Raw genomic sequence first — 15,168 nt, forward strand, 5'->3', positions numbered from 1 at the left:
CTCCTTACCTCCCATTGTGTATTCTTGCTAAAAAACACCGCTGATTTATTCAAATTGACTTCTTGGCCGCTTAGGCTATTGTACAGCTCTAGAATGGCTTGTAACTTAATACAACTTTGTTGGTTTGCCTTACAAAATAGGATAGAATCGTCTGCGAATAATAGGTGGTTGATGGATGTGCATCTCCTGTTCAACCGTAGTCCCTGAAACAGGTTATTCTGTTCTCCTTTGTGGAGCAGATAGGAAAGTCCCACTGCGCAAATTAAAAATAGGTATGGAGAGAGGGGATCTCCTTACTGGAGCCCTCTAGTTAGCTTGAAAAGGCCAAATGGTGATCCATCCACAATAACAGAATAAGAAATAGTTGACACGCACTCCTTCATCCACTCTATCCATCTATTACAGAAACCCAATTTTTCCATAACAAACCATACAAAACTCCACTCAACACGATCATAGGCCTTACTCATATCGGTTTTAGAGCTAAGTCACTATCACCATAGGTTTTATTTTTCAGGAAATGAATACATTTATGCGCCACCAGAATATTATCACTAATCAGTCTACCCGAATGAAAGCACTTTGATTATCACTAATAATTCTGCTCATAAGTGGTTGCATTCTATGAACAAGAATTTTAGAAATAATCTTGTAGAAAACTGTGCTTAGACTTATAGGTCTGATTTGAGACATCATCGTAGCATTAGGCACTTTTGGTATCAAGCAAATTTGGGTATGATTAAAACTTTTTAGGATTCTATTACCTCCAAAGAAGCTTTTAGCAGCGCGACAAACATCTCCTTTAATGATACTCCAATAGTGCTGATAAAATTTAGCAGTGAATCCGTCATCTCCTGGAGCTGCTGCAGCATTAATTGAGAACACAGCTTTCTTAATCTCCTCCTCACTGACTGGCCTTGTTAGTCTCCTGTTAGTTTCAGCTGAGATCTTTCTACTTATTCCACCTAAAGCTTCTGCTGGATCACTAAGAGAACTAGTTGAAAACAGACCCTCAAAGTATCTATGTGCTCTCTCGCCAATAGTCTCGGGGGTAGTACACCACTGTCCGTCCTCGTCTTCTAGCTTCTAGATTTTGTTCCTTCGAGTCCTTTCTTGATGTTTGGAATGAAAGAACCTAGTATTCTGGTCACCCCATTGCAGCCAATTCACCCTTGATTTTTCCTTCCAGAACCTTTCTTCCATAGTATAAACCTCTGCCAATTGATCCTCCAGCTGCAGTATTACCTCCTTCTCGTACTCGTTTGGCCGTTCTTTCATTCTTGCTAGTTTGCCTTTTATTTGTTCCATAGTTCTCCTGCTATTCCCTGCCCCTGAAGCTTGCCATTTCACCAGCTCATGCCTGCAACATTTGAGTTTCTGAAACAATTGGAACATTGCCGACCCAGTCACCCTCAATTGCCAATTTTCCTTCACAATTTTATTCACTGCCCCTAACCCACACCATCTCTCCTGGAAGCGAAACCTTCTCTTGCCCCGATGAGCCTCTGGATTAGTGTGGACTAAGAGCGGTCTATGATCTGAACCGTTGTCATCAAGGTGGTTAAAATTAGCCATAGGATACTCTTCTCGTAGTTTTGAAGAGATTAGGACCCGATCCAGTCGCTCCTTAATTGCTCTCTCCTGACCACTTCAGTTCCACCATATATATTTATTTCCAATATATCCTGCATCTATCAATCCCCCCTTGTTGATAAATTCTTGGAACTGCTGCATCGCTTGGGGTGATTTCTCTCTGCATCCCTTCTTTTCATGGGACATCACAATAGCATTAAAATCCCCAGCTACCATGCATCTTTCTCCTGCTTGCTGGATTATAAGGAGAAGGACTTCAAAATGGCCATTGCGAATCTGATCAACACTATGAAGGTGAACTCCTAGTACCTCCCAGAGGCGTTGCTGGTCTGGATCCTCCACTGTGAACTAAATGTAAAAGTCCCCACTGCCTTTCACCAACAGCTTAACTTCTTCTTTCCAAGCGACCACCAAACCTCCAGCTGTACCATTTGCATCAACACAATAGGTTTCTTTAAATCCACATGTACATAACTGACCATTAACATACGAGATTTTATGTTTAGTCTCACATAAAAACATCACCTCGGGGGAATGGGATCTTACAACCCCTTTTATGTTGTGAATTGCCAGGGATTTTTCCAAACCCCGGCAATTCCACATCATCATCTTCATTGCATTCAGGGTGCCATATTTGGGTTGGCACCCTCTCCCCCGTCAACGTTCTTTCCTTCCCTAACACTCCAATCCACCTGCTCTGCTTGCAATTCCATCGCATCTGTTTTTCGTTTTTCCCCTAATACACTGACTATTAGATCTCCCGGCCCTCCTCTTCTAGCCAGATGCTTGATCTTCTGTCTCTTGTTACTCTTCCCATCATTCTTATGAGGTGCACCAATTTAAAAGCTATACTGGTCAATCAAATTGCTTGTAGGGAGGGAAATATCAATTGATGGAACTGAGCTGCTTCTGTTTTCTTCCGGGGTATCTTGGCTCTTACTTTCCTGAACAGTTAGTTTAGCAAAGCTTTTTAATAAACTAACAGGGGTAAGTTTCGCAAACTGTGTTTTTCATTGTCAGGTTGGGTCTTTGGGTTTCTTCTGTCTTTCCAACTCTCCATCCTACCTGTTCAGCTTTCAGATCAAGTCTCCATTTCAATTTCGCCTGTGCTTCTATTTCTGGAGATGCAAGGAGTTGATTGCAATTTCGCACTTCATGCCCAAGAAATCCACAAAAACAGCAATAAACTCCCAGTTTTTCGTACTTCAATTGTATCACACATGTCCTTTTATCTGGGCTAACCACCTTCATGGCTTGTTTGAGCGGTTTCGTAACATCCACCTCCACTCTCACTTTCATAATTCTGTCACCCCTAGCCCTCATTGCAAAGAGATCGACATCTAGGACGCTTCCAATTCTCTCCCTATCCTCCTTGCCGCCTCTATTATTTTACAAATTTCAGGCATATCCCACAGCTGGATTCACATAGGTATTCTCGAGTAGTCATCTTCTGCAATTTTTAATTATGGATTCCATCGTCTTAGATGAATCACAAACTGTTTTATTAGCCATGGGGATCCCCTTTCCACCCTAATCAGATCAGTTTCATTGGCAAAGAAAAACTGATAAATATTGTCTCCATGACTTTTGATTCTGAACCCTTCTGGATAATTCCAAATAGCAGTGAATGCACCTTCGATAGTTCCCATCCCAAACCCCCGATCTGCCATAATTCTCCCCACCAGACTCCTGGAGCAACCCTCAATACCTGATCTCACATCTTCTTCCTCTAACACGACCACTTCCTCATCAGAATCGTTATCATGATCTGATTGTCTCTCCCCTTGATTCGGTAAGATTGACATTGTATTTTGAACACACACCAATTCAATTTTCAATTGACTATGTTAGAATTGTCTTTGAAATTTGTTTGAAACACACACACTATCTCTCACCAATCATCAAAGCCCTAGCACACACCACAAAAAGAAACCCTGACGGCACACAAAACCCTGACGGCACACTGGGTGTTAAAGAGGTAATGAGAAATCTGACAATATGTAAAATGGGTTTGTTATTTAATTCAATAGAAATAAATAATAAATTTAAAAATTCTCATTAAGTTATTTCACATCAAATTTCAAATTTTAAATTCTTTAATTTTAAATTTTAAATTAAAAAAATTTAGTTAGTTATTTTAAAAAAATAACCATTTGAAATCTTAATTTACTAAAGCATTTTACTCTAATATTCTCTTCTTTTTCAATCAGTGGCCACCTTATTTTCATCAATAATCATCCCATTTCATCGTTGCTACTTGGCTTGCCACACGTCACTCACCTTTAATAAAAATAACCATCCACTTAAGGATAAAAATAATCATTTGCATACCTAATGAATTGAACATCGAACATGTTTTAATTATATATAACTAAACTCAATCCAATCAAAATAATCATCTATATAAAAATTAAAATAATCATCTACATACCTACTAAAATAATAATCCTAAATTGACCATTAAAATAGAAAAAGGAAAAGATGAATAAACAGAAGAAACAACTATTGTGTGAAACATAGTTTTCAAGGACTAGGCATGACGAAAGCGACACTGTTATTGTGAAGCATAGGGCTCAAATCTAAAAGAAGCTAACCATGCTTGGATCCAAAGAAGAAGAAGAGCATGGTAGTATCATCAGTGAGAAGAGGCTTGACGGAATGGGAGAAAGCGAAGTTGATTCGGAAGAGAGGCACGCAAAAAAGCAGCAGCAACGTTAGGCTGAACGTCGGTACCATTTGATGGAATAAATTAATTTCAATAATGCATATCATCCATATTAAATCACCAAAAATATAACATAATGCGGAAGCGTACCTTTACTCATAAGAGTCCGAAATTGATGGAAGAATTTGGATCTTGTGGTTTTTTCGATCTTTCTCAACCAAAGCCTTCTGTATCCCTAGGCGATTGAATTGTGACTCTTTTGATGGGAAAAGAGTAATAAAGGCGGCTTTAGTATATTGGGGACCGAAACCCTGAAGGCCTGAATTCATAAACATGAATCATATGATCGGAAGAGTTTGGATCTTGGTTCTTTCGATCTTCCTCAACCAAAGCCGTCTTTATTGCTCTTTCCCCATCAAAAGAGTTATAGTTCAGCCGCCTACACGTTGGGCTGATCGGCGGAGGTGAAGATGGTGTCGGTGGGAGGATGTGGCGGTCGGTATGGCCGGCGAGGAATTTAGTGACGCGAGGTGAGGACCAGAAAAGATGACGATGGATTTTGAACGTGTATTAGAGATTATGGTAATATTAGAAACAACCATACATAAAAATGAGTTTAAATACTAATTCTAATTTTTTAAATTTTAAAATTTGAAATTAAATAATTAAATAATGATATAATTTTTTTGTAATTTTATCTTTTTTTTAATCCATTGTACACAAATAATATTAGTTCTCAATACTTTTAGTTTTAAAATTTTTTAAAAATGTTTAGAAAAAAGACATAATTTACTTTAATAATAATAATAATAATAATAATAATAATAATAATAATAATAATAATAATAATAAATAAATAAATAAATAATTTATGTATAAAATTGGTAACTAGGAACTAATATGTTTATCATATCCTCTGCATTAAATTATACTCTGAAAATAATATTCATGCATTCTTTTTTTGGTAGCTAATATTCATCCATTATTACATTTATACTTATCTAGAAGTTTAAACCAAAAGACTGAAACAAACAAATCAAAATTTGTTTTACTATTTTTTATTAAAAAAAATATTTTTATTAAAATTTAAATATATTTAAATACATCTTTAAAAAAATATTTTTATTAAAAAATAAATATATTTTTTTAAAAGACTAACAATATCTTACTTTTAAAAATAGCAGAAAAAACAAACGTTTTTATATTTTAAAATATTTATAAAAAAATCTATTCAAATTTAAAATAGTTTTGGTTTATTAAAAAATTATTTTTAAAAAAATAAAATAAATAAATATTTTTTGAAAAACAAATACAGACTCTCTTTTAACAGATCCACCATCGTTTTCCTTATAAAGTATTAAAGGCCAAACTATTATTCTTCACCACTTAACAATAGTTAGCTAGCAATGGCTACTCTCACTTGTTCCGTTGCTGAGCTTCAATCACTTCTTATCAACAATGGAGGCAACACTTCCATAGCAACAGAAACTGCCAAATACATATGTGGAAGATTTGATGCTATCTCTAACAACTTTCTTGACACAAACCATGCAGTGGACAACACATACCTTCTCTTCTCTTCATACCTTGTCTTTGCCATGCAGCTTGGCTTCGCCATGCTGTGTGCCGGATCGGTTCGCGCCAAGAACACCATGAACATAATGCTTACTAATGTCCTTGACGCCGCCACCGGCGGCATCTTCTACTATCTTTTTGGCTTTGCCTTTGCCTTTGGCTCCTCGTCCAACGGTTTCATAGGCGAACATTTCTTTGGCCTAACGCAGTTCCCGTCCGAGTCCTTGTCCTTCGACTATGCAAACTTTCTTTTCCAATGGGCTTTCGCCATCGCCGCTGCCGGCATAACAAGTGGATCCATAGCTGAGAGGACGCAATTCGTTTCCTATTTGATATACTCTTCGTTCTTGACGGGGCTAGTTTACCCGGTCGTTTCGCATTGGTTTTGGTCGTCCGACGGTTGGGGAAGCCCTGCAAGGGCTGATCCAGGAACACTACTGTTTGGTTCGGGAGTCATTGATTTTGCTGGATCAGGTGTTGTTCACTTGGTTGGTGCTGTTGCTGGATTTTGGGGTGCCTTTATTGAAGGACCAAGGATTGGAAGGTTTAATCATGAGGGAAAAGCTGTGGCTATGAAGGGACATAGTGGTACTTTGGTTGTTTTGGGAACGTTCTTGTTGTGGTTTGGTTGGTACGGATTTAACCCTGGCTCGTTTCTCATCATCTCCAAGGCTTATGGTGAGTGTCTATGATTCACAAAAATGCTTTAATGTCATTAAAAAATACTATCTATTTATTAAAATTAATAATTTTATATTTATATATAAATACATGTATAACTTCATTCATTTTTAATGTTTTTAGTGTACATCAAATGTTTATGTTCATGTAGCTGGATTGAATTTTTTATTTTTTATTTAACCCTTTTTTTCTTGTAACTAATGTTTTGGAAATAAAATCGAAAAAATATTCAATTTGGTCCTTAAAATTACACTCGAACCTTAATTTAATCTTTGAAATTTTAATTGTCTCGATTTAGTTTCTAACCTTTTTAATTGACTCTGTGACCGAAATCACCACAAGGATTAACGTGATTAAAGTTTAAAAAATTTAGAAACTAAATTGAGGCAATTGAAACTTAAATAACTAAATTGAATCTCGAATATAACTTCAGGGACAAAGTGGGTATTTTCTCAATAAAATCTTTTGTGATTTGATTTGATTAAATTTAAATTCAAAATAAAATCAGTTTGATAATACCCTATTTTTTTATAATCAGTTGAAATTTAAATTCAATTTTTTTTCTTGCGGACACTCTTATGTTTTCATTAAATTTGGTTTTAAAAAAATGTATTATTATTTGATTAATGCTATAAATTATCGATTAATTGTTATGTTTATTGCATACATAAAAAATTAGTCATTAAATTAGACACTAGTATAAAAGGAGAGGACTAACATGATATGTAGGGAGTAATTGATGCATATTTAAAAGGCCTATAAACTTATTCTCTTAAAAGTTTTTTATCAAACACGTGGCATTCAACCGCCAGTTAATTTCTCACTGAATCCGCGTTTATCTGAGTTCAAGATTTGAACTCTTCCAACCTTTGATATCCCAAAAAAATTTCATATTCACATATAGTAAGCATTTAACACTTGGATTTGTATAATGTTGGAACATAGGTAAAAGTGGTTCTTTCTATGGACAATGGAGTGCAATTGGTAGGACTGCTGTGACAACAACACTTGCAGGTTGCTCAGCAGCATTGACAACTCTTTTTGGCAGACGTTTGCAAACTGGTCACTGGATTGTCACAGACGTTTGCAATGGCTTGCTTGGCGGATTCGCCGCCATCACTGCCGGCTGCTCTGTAGTAGACCCTTGGGCCGCAGTCATATGCGGATTCTTCGCGGCTTGGGTGTTGATTGGATGCAACATTCTAGCTGAGAAATTCAAGTATGATGATCCCTTGGAAGCCTTCCAACTCCACGGTGGATGCGGCGTCTGGGGGATCATTTTCACTGCGTTGTTCGCGAAAAAGGAGTATTTGAATGAGGTCTTTGGAGGGCCAATTGATAGGCCTTATGGTTTGTTGATGGGAGGAGGTGGAAGGCTTTTGGCTGCACATGTTGTTCAGATTTTGGTTATTGTTGGTTGGGTTAGTGTTACAATGGGAGCGTTGTTCTTTGTTTTGCACAAGTTGAAGCTTTTGAGGATATCATCTGAAGAGGAGATGGAAGGTTTGGACTTAACTAGCCATGGTGGAATGGCTTATGAGTATCATCATGGTGAACTTGAGCTTCTACAGAAACGTTCGATTGAAGGAACAAGGATAGATCCTTAGATGATGTGTTTTTGTTAGGTACATTTTCTTTTTTTGGTATTTTGTTTTCGTTAGTTACTTGTTATTGGTATCTTGGTAAACAGTTGTGTTTCCTTTTAGTTGTTAACTTGATGGATTCTAAGTTTCAGTGTTTTTGTTCCGTTATAGTGTTCATGTTTAAGAGGATTTTTTTAAATAAATAATTTGTAGCGTATTTACCAATTTTGCAACGAGATATATGTATATTTATTAATGTGACTCTTATAATGAGCAAATTACCGAATATGGATAAGAAAGATTTAGACACAAATAAAAACAATCATAAAAGATAAAAATAACCAAAAAAATTCAAAAGATAGTATTATTTTGATAAAAATGACTAAATATAGCAGATATATTTTTGAAAAAGCTGAGAATTTGTTGGCAAGCATATAAAACACACAAGCTTGAGTTGTGATGGTGAAAAAATATATGCAATGGGTTGGTGCAACGTTAAGATTCGCTAATCAAATTTATATGGACATGGTCACAAAATTAATATCAGTGTACAATTCTACTGGATGAAGCATCATGCTTCCTTCATAGGCCTTTGCTTTATGCCAAATGCAATCCGTCACGCCCTATCCCACAAAATCAGTTACTTTGAGTTTGGCCTAACATGACAAGAATTTCCAATCAATACTAAACAAGCATCTGGAATCTTCTGCAATATAGGTTTCCTTTTATGTTGTAAAGTGTTCAGAAAATGCTTTTGGCTGCTTGCATGTGCTGCAGTCCCATTTGCCTTTGGTAATATGTAACTGCCTTATTTCCTTTGTGTATCCTTTTCCCTCATTACTTTCTTCCGGCATTAACCATATTTGAACAACTTTCCCAGATTTTCCTTTGCTCTCAATTTGTCATTTTCCTTCAACATTTAGAATGAAAACATTAATATAATAATGTTTGTTATGATCAACAAAATATCAGATATATAACTGTAATTATTGCTTGACTTTGCTTACAAAATCCTAGGTACTAGGATGAAACAAAGTGGAAAAAAAGAAGCCACTGTAAACAGTGAATAAGCCACATTTGAATTCAAACTCAATAGACAAGAAAATGAAATCCTTGTTAAACTGAAATCTTAGTTGCTATATTTGATAGAAAATTCAAACAACAACAAGTCTTTCTTCATATTGACATTACTGTTTCCAAATGATATACTAGGTATATACATATAAAGCCAAGAACACAAATTTAAACCACAAATAGTGAGTGAAGAAAGATTAATTCAAACCAATCTAATAGAATTATCTTTCTTTTGCTATTGACTTTAGGTTTAACCACTTCTATGGGAGAAGTCACAGTAGATTGTACCTAATTCGGATTTATCATGGAGCTTGAACCACCTCAAGAACAAGCTGCATTTCCAATTTTGCAGTCAACATGTGTCTTAGAATCCTTAGGCATTCTTCTCCTTGTTTATCCAAATTACTCTGCCTCTTCGTTTCCTACTTCATCCAAAGAACATACCTACAATAGTCCACTTTGACGCTCCATTTGTAAGTTCAGCTATAGATCAAGCCCATGGTTGAACTGGGAAATTCAGTTTACTCTGGTTGAATATAACGACAGTTCCATGAAATCCAAGAGTAACATAACATCAACAAATAACTCATGTAATAGGTATAGTGTCACTTCATTAAGGTAACAAATAACCCCTCATTTTATCAACAAAGTCTGAGTGTCTAAACTAATCATCACAATTTAGTGACATGCACAAGCATTAAAAATTACAAATTATAGAACCAGAAAATATATTTAGATAACATGCAATAAGTTTAGGAGAGAATGAAAGACATTACCTGTTGGAAGATGTTGGACAGAAAAAGCAAGCATACTCTTCCTGAGTCATGAAATCCAATATCCATCAACATTGATGTTGCGGACGTGGGACATTTTGGACAAAATTAACGGGTCCTTCTTCTGCCACCGTCTCCGCAGCAAAGAACCTCGACTGAAGGCGAGCATTGACAGAGAGGAAGGAAAGCTTTTCCCCGCAACATCCTGGAGGTTGGGACAACGATCTATCAATAGCTTCTGGAGATTGTCAAGTCCCTTGCAGTCCAAGATTTCTAGAGTTGGAAAGCTTCGCAGATGGAGTCTCTCAAGGGAGGGCGGCAGGCAACCGTCCATGGGAAAGATATTGATGTTATCATAAGGATGTTCAATGTCAAGATGTGTAAGACAGTGATCACACAAGTCCATGGATGCTAGGTATGTCACCAGCTTCTTGCAACTCTGGATTTGAAGCTCTCTCAGGTTAGGTGGCAAACCCCCTTCGAAGAACGATTCAATTTCTGGGCAATCTCTTAGGAAGAGATATTCTAGTTGGGGTGCAACCATCTGGAAAGACTCAAAACTAGGGCAGTTGTCGATGTGTAAAGAGCAGAGACTTGAAGATGAAGCAGCAGTAGGATCTGATGTCTCAATAGACCTCATATTTTTACAGGATGAAATTGTAATTTTAGTTAAATTTGGAAAGCTTGTGAATGAGAAGGACACGAGAGAACAACAACTGCTGGATATTGATAATGACTGCAACGACTCGTGCTGCTGCTGTTGTGGCGGCATTGGGAACTCTAGATACGGACAACCATGAATGTCCAAGTTTTGCAATGCAGAGGGCAAACATGCTCCGGGAAATGATATGGACGAACGACATCTTGAGATGCTTAAAGATTGTAGACAGTTTAGTTGGTTGCGTCCAATGGCCTCAAACACCGCCTCTACTCGTTGGGTTCCTTCAACAGATAACTCTAGCATTGCATCTGCTCTTGGAAGAGTGAAAGCAAGTTGGTCACATTGACGAATGCAAAGGCTTTCCAGAGCAGGTAGTTGGATGGGCAAATCTCCCCTTAACTTAGGACAGTATCGCATTGATAGCACCCTAAGCCGAGGAAAAGCATCCAACTCAAACTCAGATGAAACTGAAAGCCACTCCTCCCAATGATACATGTTATAAAAACTGAGAGTTTCAAGCATTGGAAAGGGCGCCCCACAAGAAGAAGAAGATTCATCATCTTTGTAAAACTCGGCACCGATGCGCGTTAACTTGAAAAACTCGCTGAGAAACAAGTGCTTCAAAGAGGGTAGCTGTCCAAGTGAAGGAAGCTCAAGACAATTGCTGCAGCCATCCAAGTAGATTTCGGTCATGTTTCTGTAGGAAGAATGTCCTAGCCAATTTGGAAATGTTTGACCCTTGTAGTCATCGATTGATAGCTCTCTCAGGTTTGTGTGAGGCCTTAAATTGTTGAGTATATCTTGAGAATCAGCCATATGATTGTTTGATGACCAAGTCAAATATAGATGCCTAATCTTCTTCTTCTCGGCAATTCTTGCCTCCGAAGCTTGATCACCATCAATGACATTCTCTAGTTGGCAAATGCGAAGCGACTCCTGAATATTTGTGAGAGCTCCCAATTCTTTAATTCCATTATTCTCTGCATGCTTGCCGACGATGTAGTCACTTAAAAACTGCAAATCCTTCATTTTGCTTATTCCTTTGGGCATCTCTTTAAGACCAGCTCCTTCAATATCAAGATGACGTAAATTTACAAGATTTTGCATATTCTTGGGTAGCTCCATTAGCAAATGACAATCATTCAACTTCAATGTCTGTAGATTGTACAGATTACACAATTCCTCAGGCAATGTCTCTATAGGTGTATTCGAGAGATCCAGATAACGCAGATAAATCAATTCACCTATTGAATCGGGTAATGAATAAAGAGGAAAGGTATTAAATGACAAAACTCTTAAGCACTTCAACTCTGATACAAAGACATGAGGAGCATTTTCCATATTGAACGGATCCTTTAGACCCAAATTTATTTCAAGAAATGTCCTCACATCTTTTACTCTACCACAAGCTTCCACGAGTTGCGAGAAGGGATAGTTTCCTCTTGAGTTATGCAATAAATGACGAGTTTTATTGCTGATCCCGATGTTTTCTTCATGTTTTTCAGCTCTAAAATAGAATCCTCCAGCATAAATTGTTGCCAAATCATGCATGATATCATGAATCACATAGAAGCTGTCATCAGTGCTAGAGGACTGAAAAAAGGATCTCGCAACCAATTGATCGAAATATTCACAACCAGTTTCTTCCAGAGTCTTTTTTCCTTTTGGATGTAAAAGTTCTTCTGCCATCCATAGCAAGACCAGCTCATCTTTATCAAATTCAAAATCCTTTGGAAACAAAGAACAATAAACAAAGCATCGCTTTAGATTTGAAGGAAGGTAATGATAGCTAATTTTTAGGGCAGGAATAATCTCATCATTCTGATCTTCAAAAACTTCCCATAGTTCACTTTTCAATACACTATCCCAATCCCTTTCATCATAGTTTATTGTACGTAATAAGGAACCAAGGGCCTCTACCGCCAAAGGTAGCCCTTTGCACTTTTTGACAAGTTCTCGACCAACCGATTCTAGAGTTGAATACTCCTTCGATGCAGTAGAAAGAAATACACGTTTCACAAAAAGTGACCAACAATCTTTCTCTGACAATAAACCAAGCTTGTATGCTGAAATAGTTTTCACTACATCGGCAACATTATCATTTCGAGTTGTTACAATAACCTTGCTTCCCTTTTTCCCATATTGAAAAGGTTTTTGAAGACTTTTCCAGTTTCTGGAATTATCAATCCACACATCATCCAAAACAATTAAGAATTTCTTCCCCATTAACTTGTCCTTCAAACCAGTTTGAAGTAAACTCAAATCATCCTCGTTACAAGAACTAGCTCCTGCTGCTTTTATTAAGGTCTTTGTAACCTTGGCAATGTCAAATTGGTCAGAAACACACACCCATGCTCTAATGTCGAATTTCCTCTCCACTCTGACATCATTGTAAACCAACTGAGCCAAGGTAGTTTTTCCAACTCCGCCCATTCCCACAATGGGAATCACAGATATGTTAGCATCACAGGTATCATCTAACAACAATTCTATGATGGCTTCTTTGTCATTATCCCTTCCAAATATCTCAGAACTTTCAACTAGAGATGATTGAATTCTCCATGACATGTCCTCCAGATCTTTGGCAATCTCTTCTTTTAGACCAAGATCATCTTTCTCTTCAACAATAGACTCCAGTTTATCAACTATGTCTTGCGTGCTATTTACTACCCCCATTTCATCAACATCACAGTATTCCACGATTGAATCAACATAGTGAGACCAGGAAGAAGAGTTACCTGGATCCCTTTGAATGGGAGTGGCAGTGGCAGCTTTAGTACAGAGTTCATCAAGCAAGTCATCAGCCATATAGAGAGAATCTTGGAGATCAACAAGCCACTTCTTCACTTCTTGGTCTTTGATCTGCTTCTGCTCAGCATCATCAAGCACAGGTCGAACGGCACGGAGACATGCCTTCAACTTTTGAAGCAACTTCTGGTCAGCTAGCTTCCTTGCTATTGGGGTTGAGTTGACAGAAGATAGCTTGTTCAAAACAGCATCAACAAAGGAAGCGAGATAAGCTCTACCCTCAAATTTCGCAACCATGATTCAGGACAAGAGATTACAACAAGCAAAAAGAAAAGAAGAGTGGTTGCAGCTAGATTGCAATGTAAACAGATGTTTGATTTTTTTCTCAAGCACAAGAGAAACTGTTTGCGGTTTGCTTTGCACTAAATATGATATGTTTTTTTGCTAAGTATTATATTATTTGTGTAGATAAATAATAGAGGGTAGTTTCTTCCGAATGAAATTGACTTCATGTGCTACTTTCACGTGGCTTACTATGTGGACATGCCAACCATTAATAATTCCCTTCACATGTCCATGTATTTAGTCAATGCTTCTTGAGATTGATACTCTCTAGCAAGTGGAAATCTTTAACTTTTCTTTTTGGTGACTTAATATTTGTTTTTTGGTATTATCAATAATAAGTTTCTATATTATATACTCCACGGTACTCTCTAGTTGGTAGATGATATATTTTGTTTGAAGGATCAATAGATGCTGAGAAATATGTTAATCTATGAACACATGTGAAAAGAAATGCGGTTTGACATGATTTTTGGTTTTGCAAACCCCAATTGGCTGTGCTTATATCGAATGAGAACAGATTTACAATGTGAAAAGATGGCATTGTCACATAATTTATTTGAGTATAAAAGCATTGAAAAGACCTATTTTATAATATATTAAACAGATATTTAAAAAAATGATAGAATGATCTTTGACAATTTATAATTTTATATGGCTTGTTTTGGTGAATTTCTAAAAAAAAAATATTTTTTGAGTTATTTTTTTAAAAAATATTTTTTAAAAAAGTAAAAGTAATCTTATATTTGGATATCTCATACAAAAAGATCTTTTTATCTATCAGTTAAAATTATTTTTTGTTTATTTATTATGTGAAAACATCTTTTTTTTTTGAAAAAAGATCATTTTAAAAAAATGTAAATTGTAGCTTCTAAAAAATGATTTTTTTAATATTTTTACTTTTACTACTAAAAATTTACTAAACACACTAAAAAAAATTTATTGAAAAAATATCTTTTTCTATCACCGCACCCAAACAAGCACATAATATGTAACATCAGCATTTTGGTCCAAATATCATTTTTTTTTTCCTTTGCTTTTTGCTGTATCTAAAGTTGGACTATTTGTTTTCATTTCTCATTTTCACATTCTTTTATTATTATTATTCCTTCTTATGTCACTATTCTGTGAAAAATATTGATGAGAATTTTATTGATCACATAATGGTTCAATCAGCAGGTTTGTTGCTTCTTAATTCACTAAACAGAAATAATATCTTGGAAATATTAGAAGTGTGAGACACGATACATTGACTAAACAGAGTTATAAAATATATGAATGGTTATGACTTGTGATTTGTTAGGACTACTAATTCGGTTGTGGTGTTACTACAATGCCAATTACAATGCGGTTCATGATTTTACTCGGCATAATAACCACGAGTAGAAACTAATTTTGTGATTATCTTAGAATCTTCACAGTGCTAAACCCAACAGACGGCAAAACAAGTTTACAATTTTTTCGCACCCTAAA

The 15,168-nt window shown here is 36.3% G+C and overlaps 2 protein-coding genes across 2 annotated transcripts; one reads left to right on the plus strand and one right to left on the minus strand.

Annotated features, from left to right (window-relative positions):
* Positions 1–5,658: 5,658 nt before the first annotated feature.
* On the plus strand, positions 5,659–8,306 carry LOC107627021 (ammonium transporter 1 member 4-like). Its single transcript, XM_016329901.3, has 2 exons — positions 5,659–6,511; positions 7,460–8,306. The coding sequence occupies exons 1-2, from the start codon at positions 5,665–5,667 to the stop codon at positions 8,119–8,121; spliced, it is 1,509 nt and encodes a 502-aa protein (XP_016185387.1). The 5' UTR covers positions 5,659–5,664; the 3' UTR covers positions 8,122–8,306.
* Positions 8,307–8,577: 271 nt separating this feature from the next.
* Positions 8,578–13,815, minus strand: LOC107625113 (putative disease resistance RPP13-like protein 1). The gene is made up of 3 exons (XM_021115671.2): positions 9,948–13,815; positions 9,460–9,697; positions 8,578–9,007 (listed from the first exon to the last, which is right to left on the minus strand). The coding sequence occupies exon 1, from the start codon at positions 13,648–13,650 to the stop codon at positions 9,994–9,996; it is 3,657 nt and encodes a 1,218-aa protein (XP_020971330.1). The 5' UTR covers positions 13,651–13,815; the 3' UTR covers positions 8,578–9,007; positions 9,460–9,697; positions 9,948–9,993.
* Between the last annotated feature and the right edge of the window lie 1,353 nt (positions 13,816–15,168).

This window comes from Arachis ipaensis, chromosome B2 (assembly GCF_059453495.1).
Source record: "Arachis ipaensis isolate K30076 ecotype BB chromosome B2, ASM5945349v1, whole genome shotgun sequence".
In the NCBI taxonomy this organism is placed as follows: domain Eukaryota; kingdom Viridiplantae; phylum Streptophyta; class Magnoliopsida; order Fabales; family Fabaceae; genus Arachis; species Arachis ipaensis.